Here is a 23,820-nt window from a genome sequence, read left to right as displayed (position 1 = left end):
GTAATTCTGCCCCTTTACTGTTCTCAAGATTTTGCAAGCAGTATAAATCCATGACAACTTGCTTTTACATAAAAGTTTTTGGGGTGAAACCAGTCTGAAAGCTTGAATTTTACTTTTGAAGTCTATTAATCCTTGCCCTCCTTCACAATTAGGCAAATACAGTTGTCCAGCACAAATCCAATGTTGACCAGTCCAAAAATAATCTACTAGTTTCTTTTGTATAGACACCACCAACTCCTGTGGTGGTTCAACCACCATCATCCTATGCCATACGGCAGATGCTACCAGATTATTTATTACCAAAACTCTCCCCTTATAAGACATTTTTGGTATTAGCCATTTCCATATAGACAATCGGGCCACCACCTTCTCCAGCAGTCCCTCCCATTTTTTTCCCTCAAAATTAGAAGAACCTAAAACACACCTAAAATTCTAAGACCTTCCCTCCCCCATTTTAATCCTCCTGGTACATCTGGAAGCCTTTTATTTGTTCATCGACCTACTGCATATGCTTCATTTTTATTCCAGTTAACTTTTGCAGTAGAAGTCTTTTCATATAAATCTATATGTTTTGTGAGATTATTAACATCATCTTCTCCATGTATAAAAACTGTTATATCATCAGCATAAGCAGATAACACAATCTTATCACAATTTATATAATTAGGTACTAAAAAGTTATTGTCATTGTGTCGTATTTTTCTAAAAAGTGGTTCAAAAGAGACAAAACTGCTCTTCGGCAACTACTTGGAAGAAGTTCATTTTCAAAATACTCTTTTGCCACTTCATAAAAATCTTGTCCCAAAATGTTCCAAAAATGATGCTAAAATTCTGTACTTATTCCATCAATTCCGGACGAACGTCCTAATGAAAGTTGTTGTAATGCATCTGTGAGCTCTTGCAAACTGATATCACTGTCCAAGTTTTCTCTTTGTTTAGTTTGCAGCTTAGGAAGATCTTTAAAAAGGTCCATCACACATTCTTCATCACACTGCTCAGCACTAAATAGCTCAGAATAAAAATCAACTGCAACTTTTTTCATTTCATTTGGATTGTCCGTAATATTTCCATTTGGATATCTTAAATGAAGCATAGGATTATGTTAACCCACCTTTCTTTCCAGTTTAAAAAAATAGGAACTAGGCGCATCCGTATCCTTAACAGTGCAAAAACGTTACCTTATTAAAGCATTTTTGACTTGTTCTTGTAAAATTTGTTTTAACTCTAACTTCTTCTTATGTATTTTTTCGCTTTTATCAGTTCCTTCTTCATTGTCTAACATAATTTTTTCTATTTGCCCTATATATCACATTGACATTTTTTACCGCATCCCTAACTTTAAACCAGTTAAACTCTGCTGCTATTTGGGGATTTCCGCCTGGATTTTGTCTACCCAAATCTAAAACCTTCCCAAATCCACATGCAGAGGTGTAAATGCAAAAAATTGGTATCATTTCAAAGAAAATCCTTTGAATTTTCATAAAACACTATTGAAACTGTTTAAAATAACTGTATATGTCGTCTGTGTTATAATAAACACCTAAAAAGCGCTTTTTGTATTTTTTTTTTTCTAAACTCAAATTTGAAAGTGTACCTTTTAGGTTCTGTGTGGTCTAGCGTGCTGTAATTAATTATGCTGGTTCCTGCACATGTTTGTAATCATAGGAAAAAAGAAAAATGTGTCTACCATAATCTATGCAAAAGTTATTGTATTCCAACTGATGAGAGGTGCGGTACAAGCCACAGAGACTGATCCTTGTTTACATATTTCACTATTCTTTTGTTTGATCAAATATAATTCACTGTGTTTGGACCACGTCAGACATATAAAAGGATTATTATGCACATCACCTCAAAAACAGAGGAGAATGGCCCTGAAGGGCACAGCATAAGGTAAGAGATGACAGCTGTCTGTGCTATCTGGGGCTGCTTATTGATCATGAATGTATTGTTTACATTTCTGCGCCATGGAAACACCACAATTCATTCAACAACTGTTTGACATATGAATATAATTCAGTAAAAAAGAATGCTAGAACTGTATGAGCTCCGGCAAGAGCTTTCATTTGAGCTATAACTTGTACATGTGTCATATGAACAATATGAAAATGAACCAATGTAAAATACCCAGCTCGGGTATCCAAAATACTGTGTATTTAAGTGTAGATAACTTTTCTACAGTAGAAAAAAAAACCAAAGTGATGCATATGTGCATAAAATATAGATTCTACACTTTCAAACGACACCACTTACGTGGGTCTGGTACAACGCTAGCCCTTTAAATCTGAAAGCGAAAGTCGATGACGTCACGGTACCGGGTCCGCAGAGTTTAGGTGGTTAAAAGAAATTTGAGATTCATAACTCTGACAAAATATATGCACCTTTCCAACTTCCCACCACTGGCATATAGTTTCGTAATTATATTTCTCTAATCTTCATTTTTCCCAAAGATCTGTAAAACTCTCACAGAATAACTTCTCATATACAAATTTTTTATTAATATGGCAATAATATTGCGTTCTAGATGTTGTTTTCTTATTTATATCTATAGTTACCATATGGTGGTCTGAGAAACCACTAGGGACAATAGCAGCATCTACCCCTCTACTATTAAAAGACTTACATGTATAAAATCTATCTAATCTAGCCACCTTCATTTCAGTATTATTTACTTTAACCCATGTATATTGCTTTATATCTTTGTTCCTAATTCTCTAAACATCAATTAAATTGTGCTTTAGAAAGTACATAACCTGACTGAAAATGAGGTTCATTACCGTTTCTATCAACTTTAAAATTTACAGTAAGGTTCCAATCTCCAGCCATGATTATACTACTGTAACACTACTATCATATTTGGAAATCTGACTCTTTATATTTAAAAATATTTAAATTCTTTCAGAACCAACATTTGGTGCATAAACATTAATGGATAAAAATTCAATTCTTTCAACTTATGCATGAACAAATAATATCCTTCCAGCTACTACTTCTTCAATTTTTTAAAATATCAACATTCAAAAATTTTGAAAAAAGAACACCAGCACTTAAATTTGAACCATGAATGAGTACTTCCCTTCCAACCACAAACCCAAATCTATCTCATTTGCCTCATCAGAATGAGTTTCTTGTAACATAATAATATACATTTAATTCATTTTAAAAAATTCTGATAAAATAATCCCCTTTTATTCTGATCTCTCGCTCTATTTATATGGATATTTCTGGACACAGTTTGACAGACAAGTTGACAAACCAGCACTGATGCTTATCGCCTCTGTGCTGCCTGGAGCTGCATCATAAACAGGCTATGATGATTTAGGGCCCTATCATACACCCGGCGCAATGTGGCGCAAGGCGCAACGCAATTGTTATTTGCTACTTTCAGCTTGGCGCAAGGGTCATTTTGAGGCATTGCGCCACGCTGTTAAAAATAGCAAATGCATTTGCGCACATATGTGCGCCCATAGGTGTTCTGGTCTAAAAAAGCAGGCGTGTTTTGGCACGTTGCTATTTTGAGAAACTGTAAATCGTCTGTTCTTAAGACCAGAACAAAGTTGGTCTATTGTCTGCCACAGAGTGCGTCTGGCTTACACACTACACACAAGATGTAGAGCAATACGCAAATATCTTTACATATGAAAAAGAATGTAAATATAAATGATTAAAATATTACAAAACATATTATTTTCTAGCCTACATGAATTTAAAAACCACTGCCTTCATAATGCAAATGCGCCATAAGCGCATTTGCTATTTACAGGACGTAAAGTAAGTGGAAGTGGAAAAACTGAGCATTTCACAAGCAAACAGTTAACAGTTTTTTTTTAACAGAAAACAGTTAAACAGAGCATCTACCACGCAAGAAGGAGAGATAATCAATCTAGTTTCACTTTCGCTCTTGGATAGGGAAACCTTTACGCACAGACATCAATTAGCCTATAAATAATTAATTTAGTTTGTTAAGCGTTTGTTTCAAAACTTTTTCTAAATTCAGTTCTAATTTCCAGCAAACGAATAAATGAACAATAATAACGAAGTGTTTTCAAAAACCTGAGTTATATCCAAATACACATGCTGTGCCCCATATGGTCTAAAACCTGCAGGTGGGCAAATCTAAGCTTGTTTTTAATAAAACTAATATAAATATGGATATAATAAATAATACTGCTAATAAAAATAACATTATACTAAAGCAAATTGTTATGAATGAACTGAAAAAGCCTCCCGAGATGAAGAAGGCATAAAAGCAGTTGTTTTTCATATTTATGTAGGCTAGAAAATAATGTTTGGTAATATTTTAATCCTTTATATTTATGTCCTAGATATATTCTTATTATATCCTATTTATATCCTTAATATTTTAATTGTTTTTCATATGTAAAGATATTTGCGTATTGCTCTACATCTTGTGTGTATTAAGCAGTGTGTAAGCGAGGTGCAACTCTGCACTTGAGTTTAGACCAGCTTTGTTTTGGTCTAATGAAAAATCTATTACAGTTTCTAAAAATAGCAACGCGCCAGCAATGCGCCAAAGCACGCCTGTTTTTTTTAGACCAGAACGCCTATGGGCGCACATATGAGCGCAAATGCATTTGCTATTTAAACAGTGTGGCGCAACACCTCAAAACGACTCTTGCGCCGAGCTGAAAGTAGCAAATAACAATTGCGTCGCGCCTTGCGTCATATTGCGCCTGGTGTTTGATAGGGCCCAAAGGCGCAACACTCTCATTTGAAAAACAGCAGCTTAAATGGAAGAAATAAGTGCGTTGAGTATCTGTCCAATGTATTACTGAGGCTTTTCTAAATAAACATTTCAGGTAGGTCTACTTTGTGGGTGAAAAGCAGGTAATATGCTAACCCTCTTGACTCCTCTATTGCGAATGCGATCTGCTGATCTAATAGACCAACAGCGCAACATGATGTAGAAACAGCAATGACATGAACTCCTGCGGCAGGTCAATTGAACCCATTTATGCAAAACTAAATGCATTTAATTAGCTTTTAAACTAACAGGAACAAATGGTCTTGGAGAAAGTTTTTTGAAATGCGACAAGCATTTTTATTGGAGAATGATTGAAGAACGATTGACAAGCGCAGCGGCGGGAAACGCTGAAGGGAACATGAATTTAACCATGTGAATATTCATCTGTACTTCACATTAAACTATGTCTTCAGAACATTTAGGATATAGTAAGCCTACATAACAGTATTGTAGTGGCTTATAATAGGCTACCTTCACGGCTTAGTTGGCTTATGAACACAGAATATAGCGCACACGCAAGATCGGATTTGGATCGGTACCAGTTGGCCGATACCCGATCCAGCAAAAATATGCAGTATCCGCTTGTTAAGTGGTGACGTGTTTGTGACGTATGTAATACTGTTTCCGGGTCCAAGCCGCCACTCATTTGAGTTGACAAATCATTCGTTTATGAAACTTTTTAATTTATATCACACATTAAAGTTAGTTTTACATAAAGTCATAGTGTACACAACAATCTCTGGGCTTGCTGCATAACAAATACCAACATTTTTAAAGTTTATAAAAAAAATGAATCACTTTCTGGCCATCGGATATTAGGCATGGACATATATACTGCGATCGTGATTTTCGAAAGTATAAAATCGCTTTGTAAACGTTTATTAAATAACGTTATTTATTATATAAGCTATTAATAACAGTAATTCTCCAAATGAAAAGGCTTTAATTAAAGTCCTGTCATTTTAAATATTTTCTAAAATTTAAGCAGAATCAGGTTAAAGAGAACTTAATTCAGGTGCACTGATTTCTGAGCACATCACACGCTTTACGAACGCACTTGCCTATTTTATTATTTCATGCATCAAATAAAATGCAGCACCAAACAGTTGGCAGCACCGAACAGTAGCCTATATGCAATATTTATATGTGCAATATGGGGCCCGCTGTAGCACTTTAACATAATTTTCTCACAAAGAGCAAATGTCAAGTTCACTATTAGCACAACACAAAGAAAAGCGGGCTCATCTGTCAGTCAGAACTACAAGATTATTTATTATGTATTATACGTACAGTATCTGTTTAATTAGTTCCTTTGAAAATTTGTTCATTAATTCAGTGTTTTAGAATGTCTCAAAAGTCTTGTTGTGTGAGAAAAGCATAAGAAATGGGCATTGCGGCTGACCGTTTTGTATTGGCTTATTGCCCTTAAACTTCTTTTAGTTTGGCTCTTAAATAAGTTGGCTACCTGGAGATGTTTCCCATGCACAACCACAGAGCCTATTGTTCCCCTTCGGTTGGGGAACTTCAGTGCCATGAATGGGAGGATTCGGATCAGAAGCCGCTTATCTGGAGAGTATTGAACGGGCCAATGAATGAAATTAATTGGCAGCGTAAGCTTGCGCAGGTGTGTGACATCTGCAATTATCTCAGCATATAAGCACACCTGAAGCCAGCAGACGCCATCCTTTTCGCTTCAGATCCTTTCTGAGTGAGTCGATGAGGGTTCCTCTTGCTGATCAGCACTTCAGAGCGAACGAGTGTGTCTCCCGGTCCAGAGTGGGTCTTCGCGGTGGCAGACGGTCGAGCTGGGTTACTCCCTTGCCTGCGGTTCTTTGGGTCCGGTCCTCCAGAGCGGTGCGTATAGTTGCAACTTTCCTAAAAGAGCAACACAGTCGTGCAGCACGTCCTTTTCAGGATGGCGCTCCGACTGTGCGTTTCTGGATGCGGGGGTTTCCTGTCTCCGGATGATGGACACGATCACTGCATTGCATGTTTGGGGGTCCAGCATGTTAATGCGGTGCTCGCGGGCGGTTCATGTCGTCATTGCGATGCCATGACCGTTGCACAGCTAAGATCGCGGCTAACTTTCGCAAGAGAGCGAGCCACCCCAGTTGCCTCCTGTTCTAAAAAAGCAGCGGGCGCCCACGGGCTCGCGGACCTCTCGCTCCTCACGGCGCTCCATCCAAGCTTCGGGTGGTGAGAGTGATCCGTCTAACCAGATGGTAGCTCTCACACTCGCTGACACCGGAGATCAGATGTCCTCCGCGGCATCGGAGGGTGGGCTTTCACTGTCCGACGAAGATCCGGACCCGCTCGCCCCCTCCGGGCAGGTGAGCGCTGTCAAATCGGATCCTGAAGCGGACATGTTAGCCGTGCTTTCCCGGGCTGCTTCGGCCGTGGGGTTGGAGATGGTTTATCCCCCAGCTCCGCGGCCGGACCGACTAGATGGGTGCTACGTAGAGGACCAGAAGGCGAAGCCTTCGAAGCCTCTCGTCCCCTTCTTCCCGGAAGTGCACAGTAGGCTCACGCAGTCCTGGAGGGCACCTTTCTCTGCCCGTGCTGCGAGTGCCTCCGCCCTCACCGCCCTTGACGGCGGAGCTGCCAGGGGGTATGAGGCGGTCCCGTCAGTGGAGCGCGCTATCGCGGTCAATCTTTGTCCGCGCAGCGCCTCTACGTGGCGGGGTTTGCCCCGCCTCCCGTCCAAAGCCTGTCGGTTGTCTGCCTCCCTCGGAGCCAGAGCTTATAAGGCTGCGGGCCAGGCTGCTTCTGCTTTGCACGCGATGGCCACCTACCAGCGCTACCAAGCGCAGGCGCTGGCCGAGCTGCACGAGGGCGGGTCCAACCCAAGCTTATTACATGAGCTGCGCACCGCGACCGACTATGCTCTTCGGACTACTAAGTCCGCCGCGTGTGCGCTGGGGAGGACGATGTCCACACTTGTGGTTCAGGAACGCCACCTCTGGCTAAACCTGGCCGATATGCGCGACGTTGACAAAGTTCGCTTTCTTGACTCGCCCATATCCCAGGCTGGCCTGTTCGGCGACACCGTCGGTGAATTCACCCAGGAATTCAAGGCGGTGAAAGAGCAGTCGGATGCGATGGGCAATGTCATCTATCGGCGTGGCCGTAAGCCCGCTCCGCCCGCCGAGCCATCCACCTCCGCTGTTCCTCGCCGAGGGCGCCCGCCAACGAGTGCTGCCCCGCCCCCGCCTGCGCCTCCGGCCAAGCGGGCGCGGCGTTCACCTCGAAAGCAGGCAGCCCCTCCTGCCCAGGGCGCCGTTAAGTCCGGTAAACGGATCGCGATGCGTCCCTGAGACAGGCCATCCGGAGAAGAGGAAACTTGCTCTTTCCCCGCTGGAGGGCGGGGCCCCGATAACAACGGTACTTTTCAGTGCCACCAAAACATCAGTAAAAGAGCACTTTTTCCCTTCCCCGGATGTGACTGCACGAGTTCTGCCAGTCCGGGACGCGCTGCCTTCCGGCTCGCAGACTCTACGTGCTTCGCCAGTGGCTCACGAGCGCTGGGGGGACGGTCTCCCTTCCCTCAGCCCTCCAGCCCCCTCTCCGGAGTCAGGGTGCGGAGCCAGAGCGAATCGCTCTCCTCCAGCTCTTCCGCGGGACCCTCGTGCTTCCCGGATCAGCACACCCACTCCGCGCTGCCCCACCGCTGGTACGTCAGCGATTGTAGCGATGACTCCATTAGCGAGGGCTCTGCCTGCCTGGTTAGCGCGGGCCAGCCCCTCGCGGTGGCTCATACGCACAATCAGACTCGGTTACGCGATTCAGTTCGCAAAACGGCCCCCCCAAGTTTACGGGCGTGTATTTCTCCAGGGTCAACCCCCTGTCCGCCCCTGTCTTGCGAGAGGAGATTGCTGCCCTCCTGGCGAAGGGTGCAATCGAGCCGGTTCCTCCAGCCGAGATGGAGAGTGGGTTTTATAGCCCATACTTCATCGTACCCAAAAAGAGCGGTGGGTCATGGCCAATCCTAGATCTGCGCGTTTGAACCGCTGTCTGCACAAGCTGCCGTTCAGAATGCTCACGCAGAGGCGCATTCTCCAATGCGTTCGTCCTCGGGATTGGTTTGCAGCCATAGACCTGAAGGACGCGTATTTCCATGTCTCCATTCTTCCACGCCACCGCCAATTTCTGCGGTTTGCGTTCGAGGGTCGAGCGTGGCAGTACAAGGTCCTCCCCTTCGGGCTCTCTCTGTCTCCGCGGGTTTTCACCAAACTCGCGGAGGGTGCCCTAGCGCCCCTTCGGCTCGCGGGCATTCGCATACTCGGTTATCTCGACGACTGGCTGATTTTAGCCCACTCGCGGGAGCAATTGATTATGCACAGGGACGAGGTGCTTCGGCATCTCCGCCTACTGGGGCTTCAGGTCAACCGAGAAAAGAGCAAACTCGCCCCCGTGCAGAGGATTTCTTTTCTCGGGATGGAGCTGGACTCGATCACCATGGTAGCGCACCTCTCCGAGGAACGCGCTCGCCTGTTGCGGAACTGTCTGAGGGAGCTCGACAGCAAACTAGTGGTCCCACTGAAGTTCTTTCAGAGGCTCCTGGGGCATATGGCATCCGCAGCCGCCGTCACGCCGCTCGGGTTGCTCCATATGAGACCACTTCAGCACTGGCTTCACGATCGGGTCCCCAGACGCGCATGGCACGCGGGCACACACCGGGTCTCGGTTACTGCGCTGTGTCGCCGCGCCCTCAGCCCTTGGAACGACCCCTCGTTCCTACAGGCCGGTGTGCCTCTAGGACAGGCGTCCAGCCATGTTGTTGTTTCAACAGACGCTTCCAACACGGGTTGGGGGGCCGTGTGTCGCGGGCATGCGGCTGCGGGCCTCTGGAAGGGTGCCCAGCTGCATTGGCATATCAATCGCCTAGAGCTGTTGGCAGTGTTCCTCGCTCTCCACCGCTTTTTACCGGTGCTGGAGCGGCAACACGTGCTGGTCAGGACGGACAGTACGGCGGCGGCGGCGTATATCAACCGCATGGGGGGTATGCGCTCTCGCCGCATGTCTCAGCTCGCCCGCCGTCTGCTCCTCTGGAGTCACCCGCGGCTGAAATCGCTGCGCGCCATTCACGTCCCAGGCACGCTCAATCGTGCAGCCGATGCGCTCTCACGACAGCTGTTACGCCCTGGAGAATGGAGACTCCACCCCGAGTCTGTTCAGCTGATATGGGCGCGATTCAGGGAGGCCCAGATCGATCTGTTTGCTTCCCCCGAGAACGCTCACTGCCAGTTGTTTTTTTCCCTGACCGAGGGCTCTCTCGGCACGGATGCACTGGCCCACAGCTGGCCTCGGGGCATGCGCAAGTATGCGTTTCCCCCAGTGAGCCTGCTCGCGCAGTTTCTGTGCAAGGTCAGGGAGGACGAGGAACAGGTTCTGCTAGTTGCGCCCCTTTGGCCCAACCGGACCTGGATATCAGAGCTCTCACTCCTCGCGACGGCCCTCCCCTGGCGGATCCCTTTGAGAGAGGACCTACTCTCTCAGGGACAGGGCACCATCTGGCACCCTCGCCCCGATCTTTGGAACCTCCACGTGTGGTCCCTAGACGCGAGGAAGACTTAGGTAACCTACCGACTGCGGTGGTTAATACCATCATTCAGGCTAGAGCTGAAGTGGAGTCTATTCACTGAATGGTGCGTCTCTCGCAGAGAAGACCCCCGAAATTGCCAGATTAGTGTTGTGCTCTCTTTCCTTCAAGAGAAGTTGGACAGCAGGCTGTCGCCCTCCACTCTCAAGGTTTACGTGGCCGCCATCTCCGCTTATCATAGCGCGGTAGCTGGCAGCACCGTGGGAAAGCATAACCTGGTCATCCAGTTCCTTAGGGGTGCTAGGCGAATTAATCCATCTCGCCCCCCTCTCATGCCCTCTTGGGATCTCGCCCTCGTTCTCACGAGTCTGCGATCCGATCCCTTTGAGCCACTCGAATCAGTATCTCTAAGATTTCTGTCCCTGAAGACAGCTCTGCTCTCTAACAGACATATGTAGAGCTGCGGGCTGGGCGACACCCAACACATTTGCAAGGTTTTACAATCTGCGAGTGGAGCCGGTTTCCTCAAGGGTATTAGGTAACCCCTTGGTGATTGAGGAGACAACTCGGTAGGGTGTTGAAACACGCTTGCTGCGCCATTCTCCCTAACACGGAGGTACGTGCGCCTTTTTATCTGTCAGTAAAGTTCCCCGTCAGGTGAGCCCTGCAGATTCCTCCGTGGCCCCCAGCACTGACTCAGCGGAGGAGTCACTTGCTGGCCCACTACGTTGTAGGTCTGCCCGCTGGTCAGCCCGCGTTTTGGGTATAGGTGCCTGCTATGCGTGATCCCCACTAGGCGATCCCATATGCTTATTCCGCCACGGTTAAGTCCCCCCCCCTGGGCGGACCCGTGTCTTCCCTCTCCGCTAACCACTCTTTTGCTATGCGTACTCCCCCTTTTAAGGGCTAGTCCATAGGTAAATTCTGCCATCTATCCCCCCCTTGGGTAACGGATGGCCTCCGCAGCGTCCTCCCTATCGGGATTGCACGCTTCCCAACGTACTGTCGTATTCCTAGAATTATCTAGATGCTCACGACTTCCCAAAAAATATATCTAAATCCGTAAAACTTCTGTTGAAGTAGGATAAATTAGGGCCAGGGACACGTTGGAGGACCGCGCCCCCCATGATGTGGGTGCGTCACGCTTGCTTGACTATCTCCTCATCGGGGGTGTTGGTAAGGTGCAGTCATTATGGCGCTTTCCATATTCTCCCATTCATGGCACTGAAGTTCCCCAACCGAAGGGGAACGTTCGAGGTTACAGAAGTAACCCTTCGTTCCCCGAGGAGGGGAACGGAAGTGCCATATTCCGTCGCCATAATGACTGTCCCTTAGCTGTTTGAAAGTCTCTTCAGCTTAAAAGGATGGCGTCTGCTGGCTTCAGGTGTGCTTATATGCTGAGATAATTGCAGATGTCACACACCTGCGCAAGCTTACGCTGCCAATTAATTTCATTCATTGGCCCGTTCAATACTCTCCAGATAAGCGGCTTCTGATCCGAATCCTCCCATTCATGGCACTTCCGTTCCCCTCCTCGGGGAACGAAGGGTTACTTCTGTAACCTCGAACGTTTTTTATTATAACCCACTTATTTAAAATATTCCACATACTGTAGCCTGCCATGGGCTAGGCCTAAAAAAGCTATATTATTTTAATAATAATAATAATAATAATAATAATAATAATAATAATATATATATATATATATATATATATATATATATATATATATATATATATATATATATATATATATATATATAGCCTAATTAAAATCAATAGGAGGAAATAAAATAATAAAAAATGGTACCCTTTGTTATAGCGACTGGGCCCAATGTGTTTTTATTGTGGTCCTGCTAAAAACTATTTAAAAAACTAAACAATTAAAAAAACACTAGTAACAAAACAAAACAATAGTAATTATAAATATAATAATAATAATAATAATTATTATTATTATTGTTATTATTTAGGCCTTCAGTAGCTCGGAAACAATCAAGCAAACCAGGTGGTGCTCGCAAATGGCTGTCATGGCATGTTGCTCAGCATCAGGTGCACAGTAGCAAGATGTTTGGTAGCGAACTATCGGCATATATTATTATCATTATTATTATTATTATTATTAGTAGTAGTAGTATTAGTATTATTATTATCACAATCATTATTATTATATAGGCCTTACTCAGAAACAATCATGCAAACCAGGTGCTGCTCGGAAATGGCTATCTTTGCTCAGCATCAGGTGCACAGCAGCAGGACGTTTGGCAACAAACTATGACCTTATTTTAATGACAAATGTCTAATAATACTGCTAATTTACGTTTTTATTTTATTTATGCATACGCAATAAATGTAAGTCTGAAAACTGATCTAATGACAGAATATAATTAAATAATAATAATTAAAAGTCTGGGTGCTGGTCCACAGAGGGCTCTTGTCACAAGCTCAGATTTGGTTGACCAGGGGAAAATGGGTATTTCAGCACCGCCTACATGTGTATAATGAATTTTGAAGTCATTTATCCATTTTCCTACCATAATTTAAAAAATCGAAAATCAAGCCAAAATGGCCGTTTTCTTCATTTTCCTTTTTTTGTTTGAAAACGGATATGGATTGGACAGAAGATACCCTGATTACAGACCATTCAGTCTACCTGTGTACACATTTATGAAATTTCATTTAGATACTTGCCTAAACTGCCTTAAGTGGCCAACATTTGTATGCTATCTGGGTAGTTATTTTTACTACAGTCAGACTTGTGCTCCAAATGTTGAAGCATCGAGCCCCCAGGTCTTTGGGGCAGTGGTGTGTGTCTGTGTCTATGGGTATGTGTGCATGCGTGTGTGTGTGTGTGTGTGTGTGTGTGTGTGTGTGTGTGTGTGTGTGTGTGTGTGTGTGTGTGTGTATGTGTAAGTGTGTGTGTGTGTGTGTAAGTGTGTACGTGTGCGTGTTTTCCTCTGGGTGTTTGCACTTGGATGGGTTAAGTGGAGACATAAATTCCCCATTCCATCACAAACTATTTTTTTACTACAAGTAAAAGTGAACTACTATTACACTTAGAAGTTGATTCGATGTACAAATAAAACTGTTATGGATAGCTACTTGTGCACTTAATGTTTACTACTGTGAAATTTAAAATGATACTTTTACAGTATATACTAAAAAGAACCCTGTAAACAAGGAAATACTGACTTTTTAAATATATATTTTATATGTATATTTGAACCCCTAAAAGGCAGTTTTGAAAATCATCATCTGCTCAAGTTAATTAATAGGTTTTACAACTTTGAGCATATTGAATGATTAATAATTAGTGTTTGTAGTTTGATAGTTAAATACAGTTAAAACACAGACCGTTCTAAAGCAGTTTAAAGCATTGTAGTCCTTTCACACTGTGTTGTAAGAGATTTTAAAGCTTAACAATTTCTAGATGAATTCTTGCTATTACTTTTATTATTTTATTGCTCAAGTACTATTTAAATCTAGCACATTTTTACTCGAGTATGTTTGCATACAAACGATTATACCTTTGAGTACCATTTTCCCACCATGTTTGATCTTTCACTTGATAGAGGATGTAAAAAATATAGAGGATGCCTTTTGACATCCTTTGAACAAACACATCAGAAAATTTCAATGACATGCATAAACCATACTCCAAATGTCAAACTAAAGAAAAATACCATAAAAATACCATTGCCATAATTAATCTTTATAATAATAACAATAATAACAATTCCTTACATTTATATACATTTCTGGACACTCAAAGAAAAAAATTATTTTGTGGGAGAATTTCCTCATCTACTTCCAGTGTGTAGCATCCACCTGGATGTCGTGACAGTACACACCACACACCAGCGGATTGGTGGAGGTAGATGAAGAGATTTCCCCGCAAAAAAAAAAAAAAAAAAAATTGTGTAGACCCCTTTAAGTGTTATTATTGCATATACAATATTTTCACACAGGCTTACATCTTCTGGTCCACCATTTCTTCTGTCTAATGACTTTTGTATGTTATAGACCTATTGTGGATTGTATCAAATAGGCAACAGAAAAATATAGGCAATTAGGAGCGTATAGGCTATTCATCATCTTACAGTAATGTTTGTTAATTTACTTGTATTCTCAAGGAGAAGTTTTAGCCTGTTTCAGTAACTTACTCACCAAACACCTGTAGTGAAGTTCCTCCTCTAAGTTTGTCTTCATTAATAAGATCCATAGACATAACGTATGAGCCAGTATCCTTAAGTGTCAGCTGCCGGAGCTCCAGAGTGAGAGTGCTTTCGTCAAAACTGACTCTCTCTCTATATGCTAAGTATATGAAGGGTGAATCAGGACTTCCTGACAGTATGGGATCTTCTTCAAATTGCCAAGACACTGAATCAATCTCTGTTGATGGCAGATTATCAGGGGTAAACATCACGCTTCCTGCTACTGCTCCATTAGTCAGCTCAGGAAACTGAAGATCTTGGCCAAAATATTGACCTATCAAGAAAAAAAGTCATTTATTTTGACAAAAAAAAGCCTACATTACCATTACATTTCTATCATGTTTTATAAGATAAAAATCTTATCTTAAAAATGCGAATATTACTATTTACCACACTTGTCAAAAAAAAAAAAACAATAATATATATATATATATATATATATATATATATATATATATATATATATATATATATATATATAATCTCATGGTTTAAATATTATTAAATTATGTTTTAAATATTATTCATATTTTCAGTTTTAAAACACAGGATATAATTAATGGGGTGCTAGCAATGTACTATTATTTTACTGCCAAAAACTTTAATGTAAAAAAACAGCCACATTCTACAGTAAAATTCAATTAAAAAAACTTAATAATTCTGTGGTACATGAAAGTAGAGGTTTGCATATAAATTTCCAAATAAAACGTGGTAGTGGTTGGGAACTCTGATGTAATTTGAATTAGAGGGGGTGGCCTACCTTTAGCACTCCCAAGAGAAAGAGAGAGCCCGGCAGCGCGTATCTGCCGTACTGCTGTGTGTGTGTTTGTGGGAGAGAGAGAATGAAAGAGAGTGCTACTGCTCTGCACTACTGTCCTTTTTGCACTGTTTTGTTTGTACGTAGCAACGCTGCACTGCTTTTGCAATATGAATGTACAGCTATTTGTCATGCCAATAAAGCACATAAATGTAAAATTTGAATATGTGAATGAGAAAGAGCGCGCCCATCCACCGTGGTGCTCTGTGTGTGTGTATGTGTGTTGCTTGTAATAGGCTGACTGGACTCTGTAAAATCCAGCTGTGTGTTTTTTGGAGGCCTATTTATTCACTATACATTCTTTCGTGACCCAATATGTACAAGCTACATGTATTGAAATAAAGCTGATATGATATATGAAACACAATAGCTGTCAAATATATTGAGTGGATATGCTTGAAAGAGTCAGTGCCTAACCAGCCACAAACCTCATCGCACGTCACGCGGCACTCATGTCTCATCAGAAAGAGGCCAACATTTCAGCCACGTATGACTCCGGAGGAGCAGACAGCGGGCGAGCTGAGACATGCTACGAGAGCGAATACCCCCCATGTGGTTGATATACGCCACCGCTGCCATGCTGGTCAGGATGGATGATCAGGCTGCTGTGATGATCAGGCTGCTGCTCCAGCAACGGAAAAAAATGGTGGAGAGCAAGGAACACTGCCAACAGCTCCAGGCAATTGATATGCCAATGCAACTGTGTTCCTTTCCACAGGCCCGCAGCTGCATGCCCGCAGCACACAGCCCCCCAGCCTGTGCTGGAAGCATCTGTTGAAACAACAACATGACTGGACGCCTTTCCTAGAGGCACTCCGGCCTGTAGGAACGAGGGGTTGTTCCAGGGGCTGAGGGCGCTGTGACACAGTGCAGTAACAGTGACTCGCTATGGCGTACGGAATGGGTCAATAACTTGACGCTGCAACGTGCACTCGTCTCACTGAACGTCTCACTGAACGTCTCACTGACGTCTTAAAAAATATTTTTTTTTGCTATTAAATCCATGCAATTTAAGACGCAGACGTGACGTAGACGTCACGTTGACGTCACGTAGACGTCACGTAAATCACGTGTGGCAGTGAAGTGTCAAGCCAGACGTTACGCGTGATTCACGTGTAGCAGTGAAGTTATTTATTTATTTTTTTGCTAACACGTATCATAACACGCTGCTCACACGGCTCAGTGCAGTGTGTGAGGCAGTGCACAATTTCTTGCCCTTCATACATTCCTCTCAATGGACGTGACATCAACGTCTGACTTGTTACATGACGTCTGCGTCTACCTTTTTTTTTTAAATATATATATTTGAGCAGTTTTTAGTGCGTCTGTCTGCTTTTTGCCGGCTAACTTATACAATATACAATAATTATGTGCAAATTATATATAAATATGTTAATATATAATGATATTTGTTTTCAAGATAGCATTAAAACGTATAAAAAATGTATAACAAAAATAACAAATGTCTCCGGAGGTAAAGTTTAGGTTGTTTATTAATATATTCATGTTGTTTAGTTTTGTAAAATCCTTTTTTAATTTGTTTTACATTTGAGTCTTATTGTGTTTTAATGTTTTACATGTTTAATGTAGCCTACAGCATATCAGTGATGACCAACTCATCGACCACTATCAACTGTTAGATCTGATACTTTTGCTGTAAAATATTAGAAAAATAGAAAATTACATTAACCATTATTGTGTTGTTTTTAAAGCATCTTTCTTCTTTATTTTACATTTAAAACAATATTATGATTCTTTGACAAATAAAAAAAACATAACATAATTTATTTTTCATTTGTTTCCTTTCTTTTTTGAAAGAAAATTAATATTTTTATTCAGCAATAATGTTACATTGATAGTATTTATATTTTGAATAATAATTTGCCAGGATTCAATCAATCAATCCTGTAAAAATATCATAGAAAAATATTTAACAGCACAACTTTGACAATACACTGAAAAATCATGCGACATAATAGTGTCAAAAAAATGTACTTTGCATCTTATAAATAAATAAGTATATTAAAATAGAAAAGCGTTATTTTAAATTGTCATATTATTTCCTAATATTACCCAAACCCTGAACCATTCATAATAATAACCAAAACAGTGATGTTTAATCTTAAAACGTTGAATAGCCTAATGTTATTTGAAATAATTTTAAAAAATTAAAATTTGCTTTAAATGTAACATCTAAACTAAAAACTAAAATCGCCAGTAGGTGGCAGAATGTCACTATTACAGTTTTTCTTAATTGTTTACACACAATTACTTGTATATTTCGGCATACACTTTCCATCCCCAAGCAGAAAAAAAATCTTTAAGGAATGGAGAATATGGAAGGAGATAAACAACTAAAAACATGGGTGGACAGTGAACCAGTTATGAACCAGATGAGCTCTGATTTCTAAATTGCAATTCTGTGTGACAGGTGTTTACTCATGTCATGAGTTAGTATACAAAGTAGGACAACTGACTTTACAATTGTGAATGACAGTGTGCTCCTTGTAAAAACAAGAGATGTTCTGCATGAAATTTGTGCCAAATGCAGAGAATTGTGTGTTGTGTTTTGAAAAAAAAGTGTGTTTTAAACCTGCAGTTTGAGTGTAAAGCAGGAATTGTGCTTGTAGTTTAGCTGCATTGGTTCAGGGGGTTAGTACATCAGTCACATGTTGTAGTCATTGTGTCTGAAGTACAAGTAATTGTGTGTAAAAAAACTGTAAGTGAGTCAATGTTCATTTACAGTTTTTTTTTTTTTTTGATTGCTCGAGCACAATTTTGAAATGAAGGCTCATTTTGTCAAAACACTACACACAATTTCCACACACACACACACAAACAGCAAAACACATCAGACCTTTTGCAAAATGAAACACTTCATCCAAAACTTTACAACACTATAACAAAACACAATTTTAACACCGTACAGAACACACACGCCTCATTCAAGATAAATCTGTTTGCTTCATTTACACACTGCTGATCTCAATCTTAAACACTCGTATAATTTCTACCTGACTAATACTGATATAATCTGGGTTTGATTTGTTTCAGAGGTATTGCTATAAAGTACATGAACATACTGTATTCACCAAACAGTGATAGACAGAAAGCTAAATATTGCCCTATCCTAATAAAAACCATACAACAAATGTAAAGTGTTTTATTCAGCTTTCTGGTGATGTGTACATTTCAATATATAAAAAAAATCCCATGCCCTGTCTCCTGTTTACCAATCTTCCTCCCTTCCGTGCTTCCTCTTCCATACTGCAACATTGCCGTCCATATTTATTGAAGATTATTTATTTATAACTCCTGTTAAACATATTTATTGAAGACTAATATTTACAGCTATACTACTGTTAACAAATGTATTGTAGATAAATATAATAGCCTAGTTTATACCTAATACCCAGTTACAGTTTTTCATGATTGCTAACACACTAAAATTAAACTTTTCCTACAGTTAGCAAAACCGTACAATCATGGAGCAAAACACAAGGCTAGATCTGCACAACTGTAGGCACATAGCTTCATACTGTTAGCAAAACATTACACACAGTCATTTGCAAATCACTAAACACACTTGGATGCTTTTGACACAGACATTTTTCATAATGGAATTTCCTTGCAATTTTAAAGCAAAGGCTTTCATATGAGCACACACATGAACTATAGGTCAAACACAGCCATCAGGTGTGCACACACACTGCTGCAAACTGTAGACACACACCAATCAGCTGTATCCACAATAAAAGAAGCAATATAGGAATAACCATATATGGCATACCAAAATGTTTAAATCATTTGTATAAATATTTACCATTTGAAATAAAAAACTATAAATAAGAAAGGTAAAAAGCACTTAATTGCAAATGAAACATAACTGTGGATAAGTGAAAACACTGATAAAGAATGAATAGGTATAATAAAGCAGAAATGAGAGCAATCTGCTGCAAACCCTTGAAGCAGACGCAGACGTGACGCAGACGTCACGTTAAAGCAGCGGAACAGTAATGGGGCAGACGCAGACGACACGTTCGGCACACGCAGACGTCACGTTCGGCAGACGAAGACGTCACGTTCGGCAGACGCAGACGTCACGTTCAGTGAGACGAGTGAACGTTGCAGCGTCAAGTTATTGACCCATTCCGCTCGCCATAACTCGCTGTGTGCCCGCGTGCCATGCGCGTCTAGGAACTCGATCGTAAAGCCAGTGCTGGAGTGGTCTCATATGGAGTATTACGAGCAGCGTGACAGCGGCTGTAGATGCCATATGCCCCAGGAGCCTCTGAAATAATTTCACTGGGACCACTATTTTGCTTTCGAATTCTCTCAGACAGTTCAGCACAATGACTGTAAAAAATATGGACGACGCGACAGCCCCTTTTCCCATTGAACGCCTTGAGGGCAAAACGCCTGCTTGACGGGCACAAACTGTCGCAAAAGACTGCTGAAATTGGAGCCTTGACATGCGCAGAAGGACTGTCTGATGGAGCCAGATGAGGAGCTGCGAAAATGAGCGGAGTCGAGCTTCCAACCAAACGCTTTATGTAAAATCAAACACGCCCCTCGAACTTCTCACTCGACTGCAGGTGTCTGCACTATAACAAACGCTCACTGATGTAAATAGAAGCACTTACATTAAAAAAACACAATAATATACGGTTTAAAAACGGTGTGATGTAAGCTGTTAAACTTTAATAAAAGCAATACATGGTGGACTGCAGAAATAAACGATCTTTTATACACTAGCCTGAATATGAGCACAAATAATATATTCTCTTATTGTTATATTTGTTGTTGGTGTTTGTTATCTTCATAGGGGTAGAAATAACACTTGTAAAGTATGAACAATAACATATAAACAACACTTACATTTTTAGAAAGGTTTTTATTTTTATTTAGCCATCAACAGAACCCAAAATATAGCCTACACACCATGACGATTTACCATGCGGGAACAATCGTGCGTTTAGAAGATAAATACAGCAAGATTACTAAATATCAACAGGATATTTACACATCCCAACCCTGCAATTTGTCAATTTGTGCAAAAAAACTTTGCACTATTAATACAATGTCTATCTGCTGCAACATCATATTGTTTATTCATTTTCGCTTGAATTGTTTATTTATTTAATTTTTTGCCTCCGTTTTCATTTGGTTTATTCGATGCCTTCATTAAATCTGGCAACGAGGAATTTACATTCATTTTAATGTTAGCTGGAGTGTTCAAATAAAACGCCAACAGAAAATGATGTAAATAAATAATAACATTTACAGCTCTATTAGGTTATATAAGATTCGATTTCAAGAACCTTATAATGATTTATAACAGCAAATTCAGTAGATTACTTAATAACATGCCAAAACTTAAAATGCAGAGACGTCCTGTAAAGCAAGTTCAAATAACCTTACAGGAGATCAACGTGGAGATTATTATTTAGACACAAAGAGAATTACTGCTAACGATCTCCTGTATTTTCCCTGTACTTAAATGGGTTTATTTTATTGTGCAGTTTTATTGTCATTTTCGTATTTCTTAATTCTTGTCCACTACAAAATGTATTCAATTGTATTATTATTTAATACTTGCGCAATCGATACAGGTTTATTGTTATTTATTTTGTCCTTTATTTAAATAATTGCTATGTATGCTGTTTGCATCTTTATTCAAAGGTTAAACTCAGTGATATACTTTGCGTTCACATAGTAGCATGCGTTTGTTGTTATATCAACAAAAATGGTTGTAATAACGTTAACAAATGTGAGGGTTTTATTAATGAAGATTCAATCGCGCCAGCTCCGGGCCGCAGCGCACATAACCTACTCGCGGCGTCGCGGGCTGATTCCGGCTCGCATGCGGCAGCGCCTGCTCGCTCGACCCCCGCATCTGGCTCAATTGACTCAGGCTGGAATCGGGCAGTGAGTCCAGGCATCCGGAGTAGGTCCAGCAGAGGTAGTCAGTCTGAGGGGTAAGTCTCCGGCAGGCAAGAACTGGCCCCAGTGTATTTTGCTATCTGGGTGGCTAAGCGTGTATTAGCAAACTAATAAAGCCCGAAAAAAGCCCTGACCTTAGCGAATAAACAGTGTTCCACCAGATCATGTATGTCAGAAACTGTAGTTTACTGCTGAACTCATTTTGTCATAGTAAAATATCACAGAAATCGAGTAATAACACTTCAGTCTTCTGCCGAAGCTCAGACGCCGCGCTTTGAGAAACTGTCAATCACAGCTGTCAATCACGATGACACGCCCAGCATTAAATTACTGCTAAAAACAAACTGTTTACAAAAATGAGATTCTGCACCTATTTCAGCACAATAATCAGTGCCTTAATCGACCAGAACCATCTTTCGGGACATTTTATTGCAAGTGTAATTAATTTTTTTATTTGGGCTCAAGTCTCCTTCATTAACACGGAGGAGGCGGGCTTTATGACTTGTACTGCAGCCAGCCCCCAGGGGGCGATCTAACGGCCGAGACCTTCACTCAAACGCAGGCTTGCGGCACACTTGGTTTTGACACGTTCGAGCATGAACTTGGCTCGAATCCAGCGTCTGATGAACTCTTTCTTGTTTTTTCCCCCGCTACATATCAGATTTTGCCAACTATTTATCACGAGAAAGACAAGTAGGAATCATTAATAAGTTTGTGCATCATATTTTATTTGCACATTTATTGAATGGAAATGTTTCTGATTCACGCATGCAAATTCATCTTCAGATAGTGTCTTTATAGCAATGTGCGTGCAGTAGATAGCTCAAATTACATTGGAAAAACAGGCGACCGCTGCAAATTGTGCTTTAATGTTTAGCTGGTCAACTGTATGGTATGGAAACCATATACCTGCTAGATGAACCCGTCTCATACAGCTGCCATTGCAAGGCTCAGACACTTTGTAGAGAGGAATTTAACACAACTGCCTCTAGGATTCGCCAATGGAAATAAAACAGACACGCACAAAAAATGTGCGTACGCCTGCCATAAAGCTGCCGTGAAGCTGCGCACATTCCCACGTTCAGTTCATTGTTAGTAAATCCAAACGTGAGCGATTCTGAGCGTGAAACCTGGCGTACGCAAAGTTTTTGTGCGCACGCAGCGTTGATACATGAGGCCCCTGGGGCCTCATGTACGAAGACTTGCGTGGAAATCTTACTAAAACATTGCGTATGCACAAAGCTGTAAATGTGCGTACGCAGAAAAAATTTCAGATGTATGAAACACTGCATACGCCGAATCTCACGCATATTCTTTTGTACATCTGAATGAACGTGAAACTGAGCGCAACATGCACGAGCACAAAACCCCTCCCTGCCTCCTCCCCCGTATGAATATGCTAATGACTATGCTAATGGCAAAACCCAACGAAAAAGCAATGGCAAAATCAAGCAAAAAGAGAAACTTTGAACAGAATGTGAATTGGAGGTGCTGCTTTCGGAGGTAGACCGGAGAAAAGCGGTGTTATTTGCATGTTTGTTCTCCGGAATTAACAACAAAAGAAAAACATAGAGTGGGAGAGTTTAGCTGATGCGGTCAACACAGTTGGGTCTGAACATATCGCACTGAGTGCATTAAAAAAAAAGAAATAATGTGGTTTATATCTGTAAAATGTTGCAAGGCGCTTAACAGTCTCAGTGGCGCGCTCGTAAGACGCTTGTGATCATGAATTAATACATTCGAGCATGAACTCGGCTCGAATCCAGCGTCTCATGAACTCTTTCTTGTTTTTTCCCCCGCTACATATCAGATTTTGCCAACTATTTATCACGAGAAAGACAAGTAGGAATCATCAATAAGTTCATATCAATAAGCATCATATTTTATTTGCACATTTATTGAATGGAAATGTTTCTGATTCACGCATGCAAATTCATCTTCAGATAGTGTCTTTACAGCAATGTGCGTGTGGTAGATTGCTCACATCACATTGGGAAAACAGGCGACTGCTGCAAATTGTGCTTTAATGTTTAGCTGGTCAAATGTATGGTATGGAAACCTTATATACCTGCTGAACCCGTCTCATACAGCGGCCATTGCAAGGCTCAGACACTTTGTAGAGAGGAATTTAACACAACTGCCTCTAGGAGTCGCCAACGGAAATAAAACAGACACGCACAAAAAATGTGCGTACGCCTGCCAGAAAGCTGCCGTGAAGCTGCGCACATTCCCACGTTCAGTTCATTGTTAGTAAATCCAAACGTGAGCGATTCTGAGCGTGAAACCTGGCGTACGCAAAGTTTTTGTGAGTACGCAGCGTTGATACATGAGGCCCCTGGTCACTTGCACCTAAAGCACTTATCATAAATGAAATAATAACAGAAAACAATCTTAATGCACTCTGTCTCACTGAAACCTGGCTGAAACAAAATGACTATATTAGCTTAAATGAAGCAACTCCTCCAGGATTCTTATATAAACATAAGGCTCGTCAAACTGGTCGTGGTGGTGGAGTTGCATCAATCTTTAGTGATTTCCTTAA

The 23,820-nt window shown here is 41.5% G+C and overlaps 1 protein-coding gene across 2 annotated transcripts in view; it reads right to left on the bottom strand.

Annotated features, from left to right (window-relative positions):
* Positions 1-23,820, bottom strand: part of si:dkey-250k15.7 — a 36,542-nt gene that overhangs the window by 5,776 nt on the left and 6,946 nt on the right. Inside the window, exons 1-2 of one of the 2 annotated variants that reach the window (XM_087286711.1) lie at positions 15,764-15,805; positions 14,472-14,792 (exon numbers count right to left, since the gene is read on the bottom strand). In XM_087286711.1, coding sequence (XP_087142837.1) covers positions 14,472-14,727 — 256 coding nt within the window. In that variant the 5' untranslated portion in view covers positions 14,728-14,792; positions 15,764-15,805. Of the gene's footprint in view, positions 1-14,471; positions 14,793-15,763; positions 15,806-23,820 lie in introns of those variants that run through there. The other variant, XM_087286710.1, reaches the window with a different exon arrangement.

Source organism: Danio rerio, chromosome 16 (assembly GCF_052040795.2).
Source record: "Danio rerio strain M-AB ecotype USA chromosome 16, GRCz13ab, whole genome shotgun sequence".
NCBI lineage: Eukaryota > Metazoa > Chordata > Actinopteri > Cypriniformes > Danionidae > Danio > Danio rerio.
This window is presented reverse-complemented; position numbering and strand designations above follow the sequence as displayed.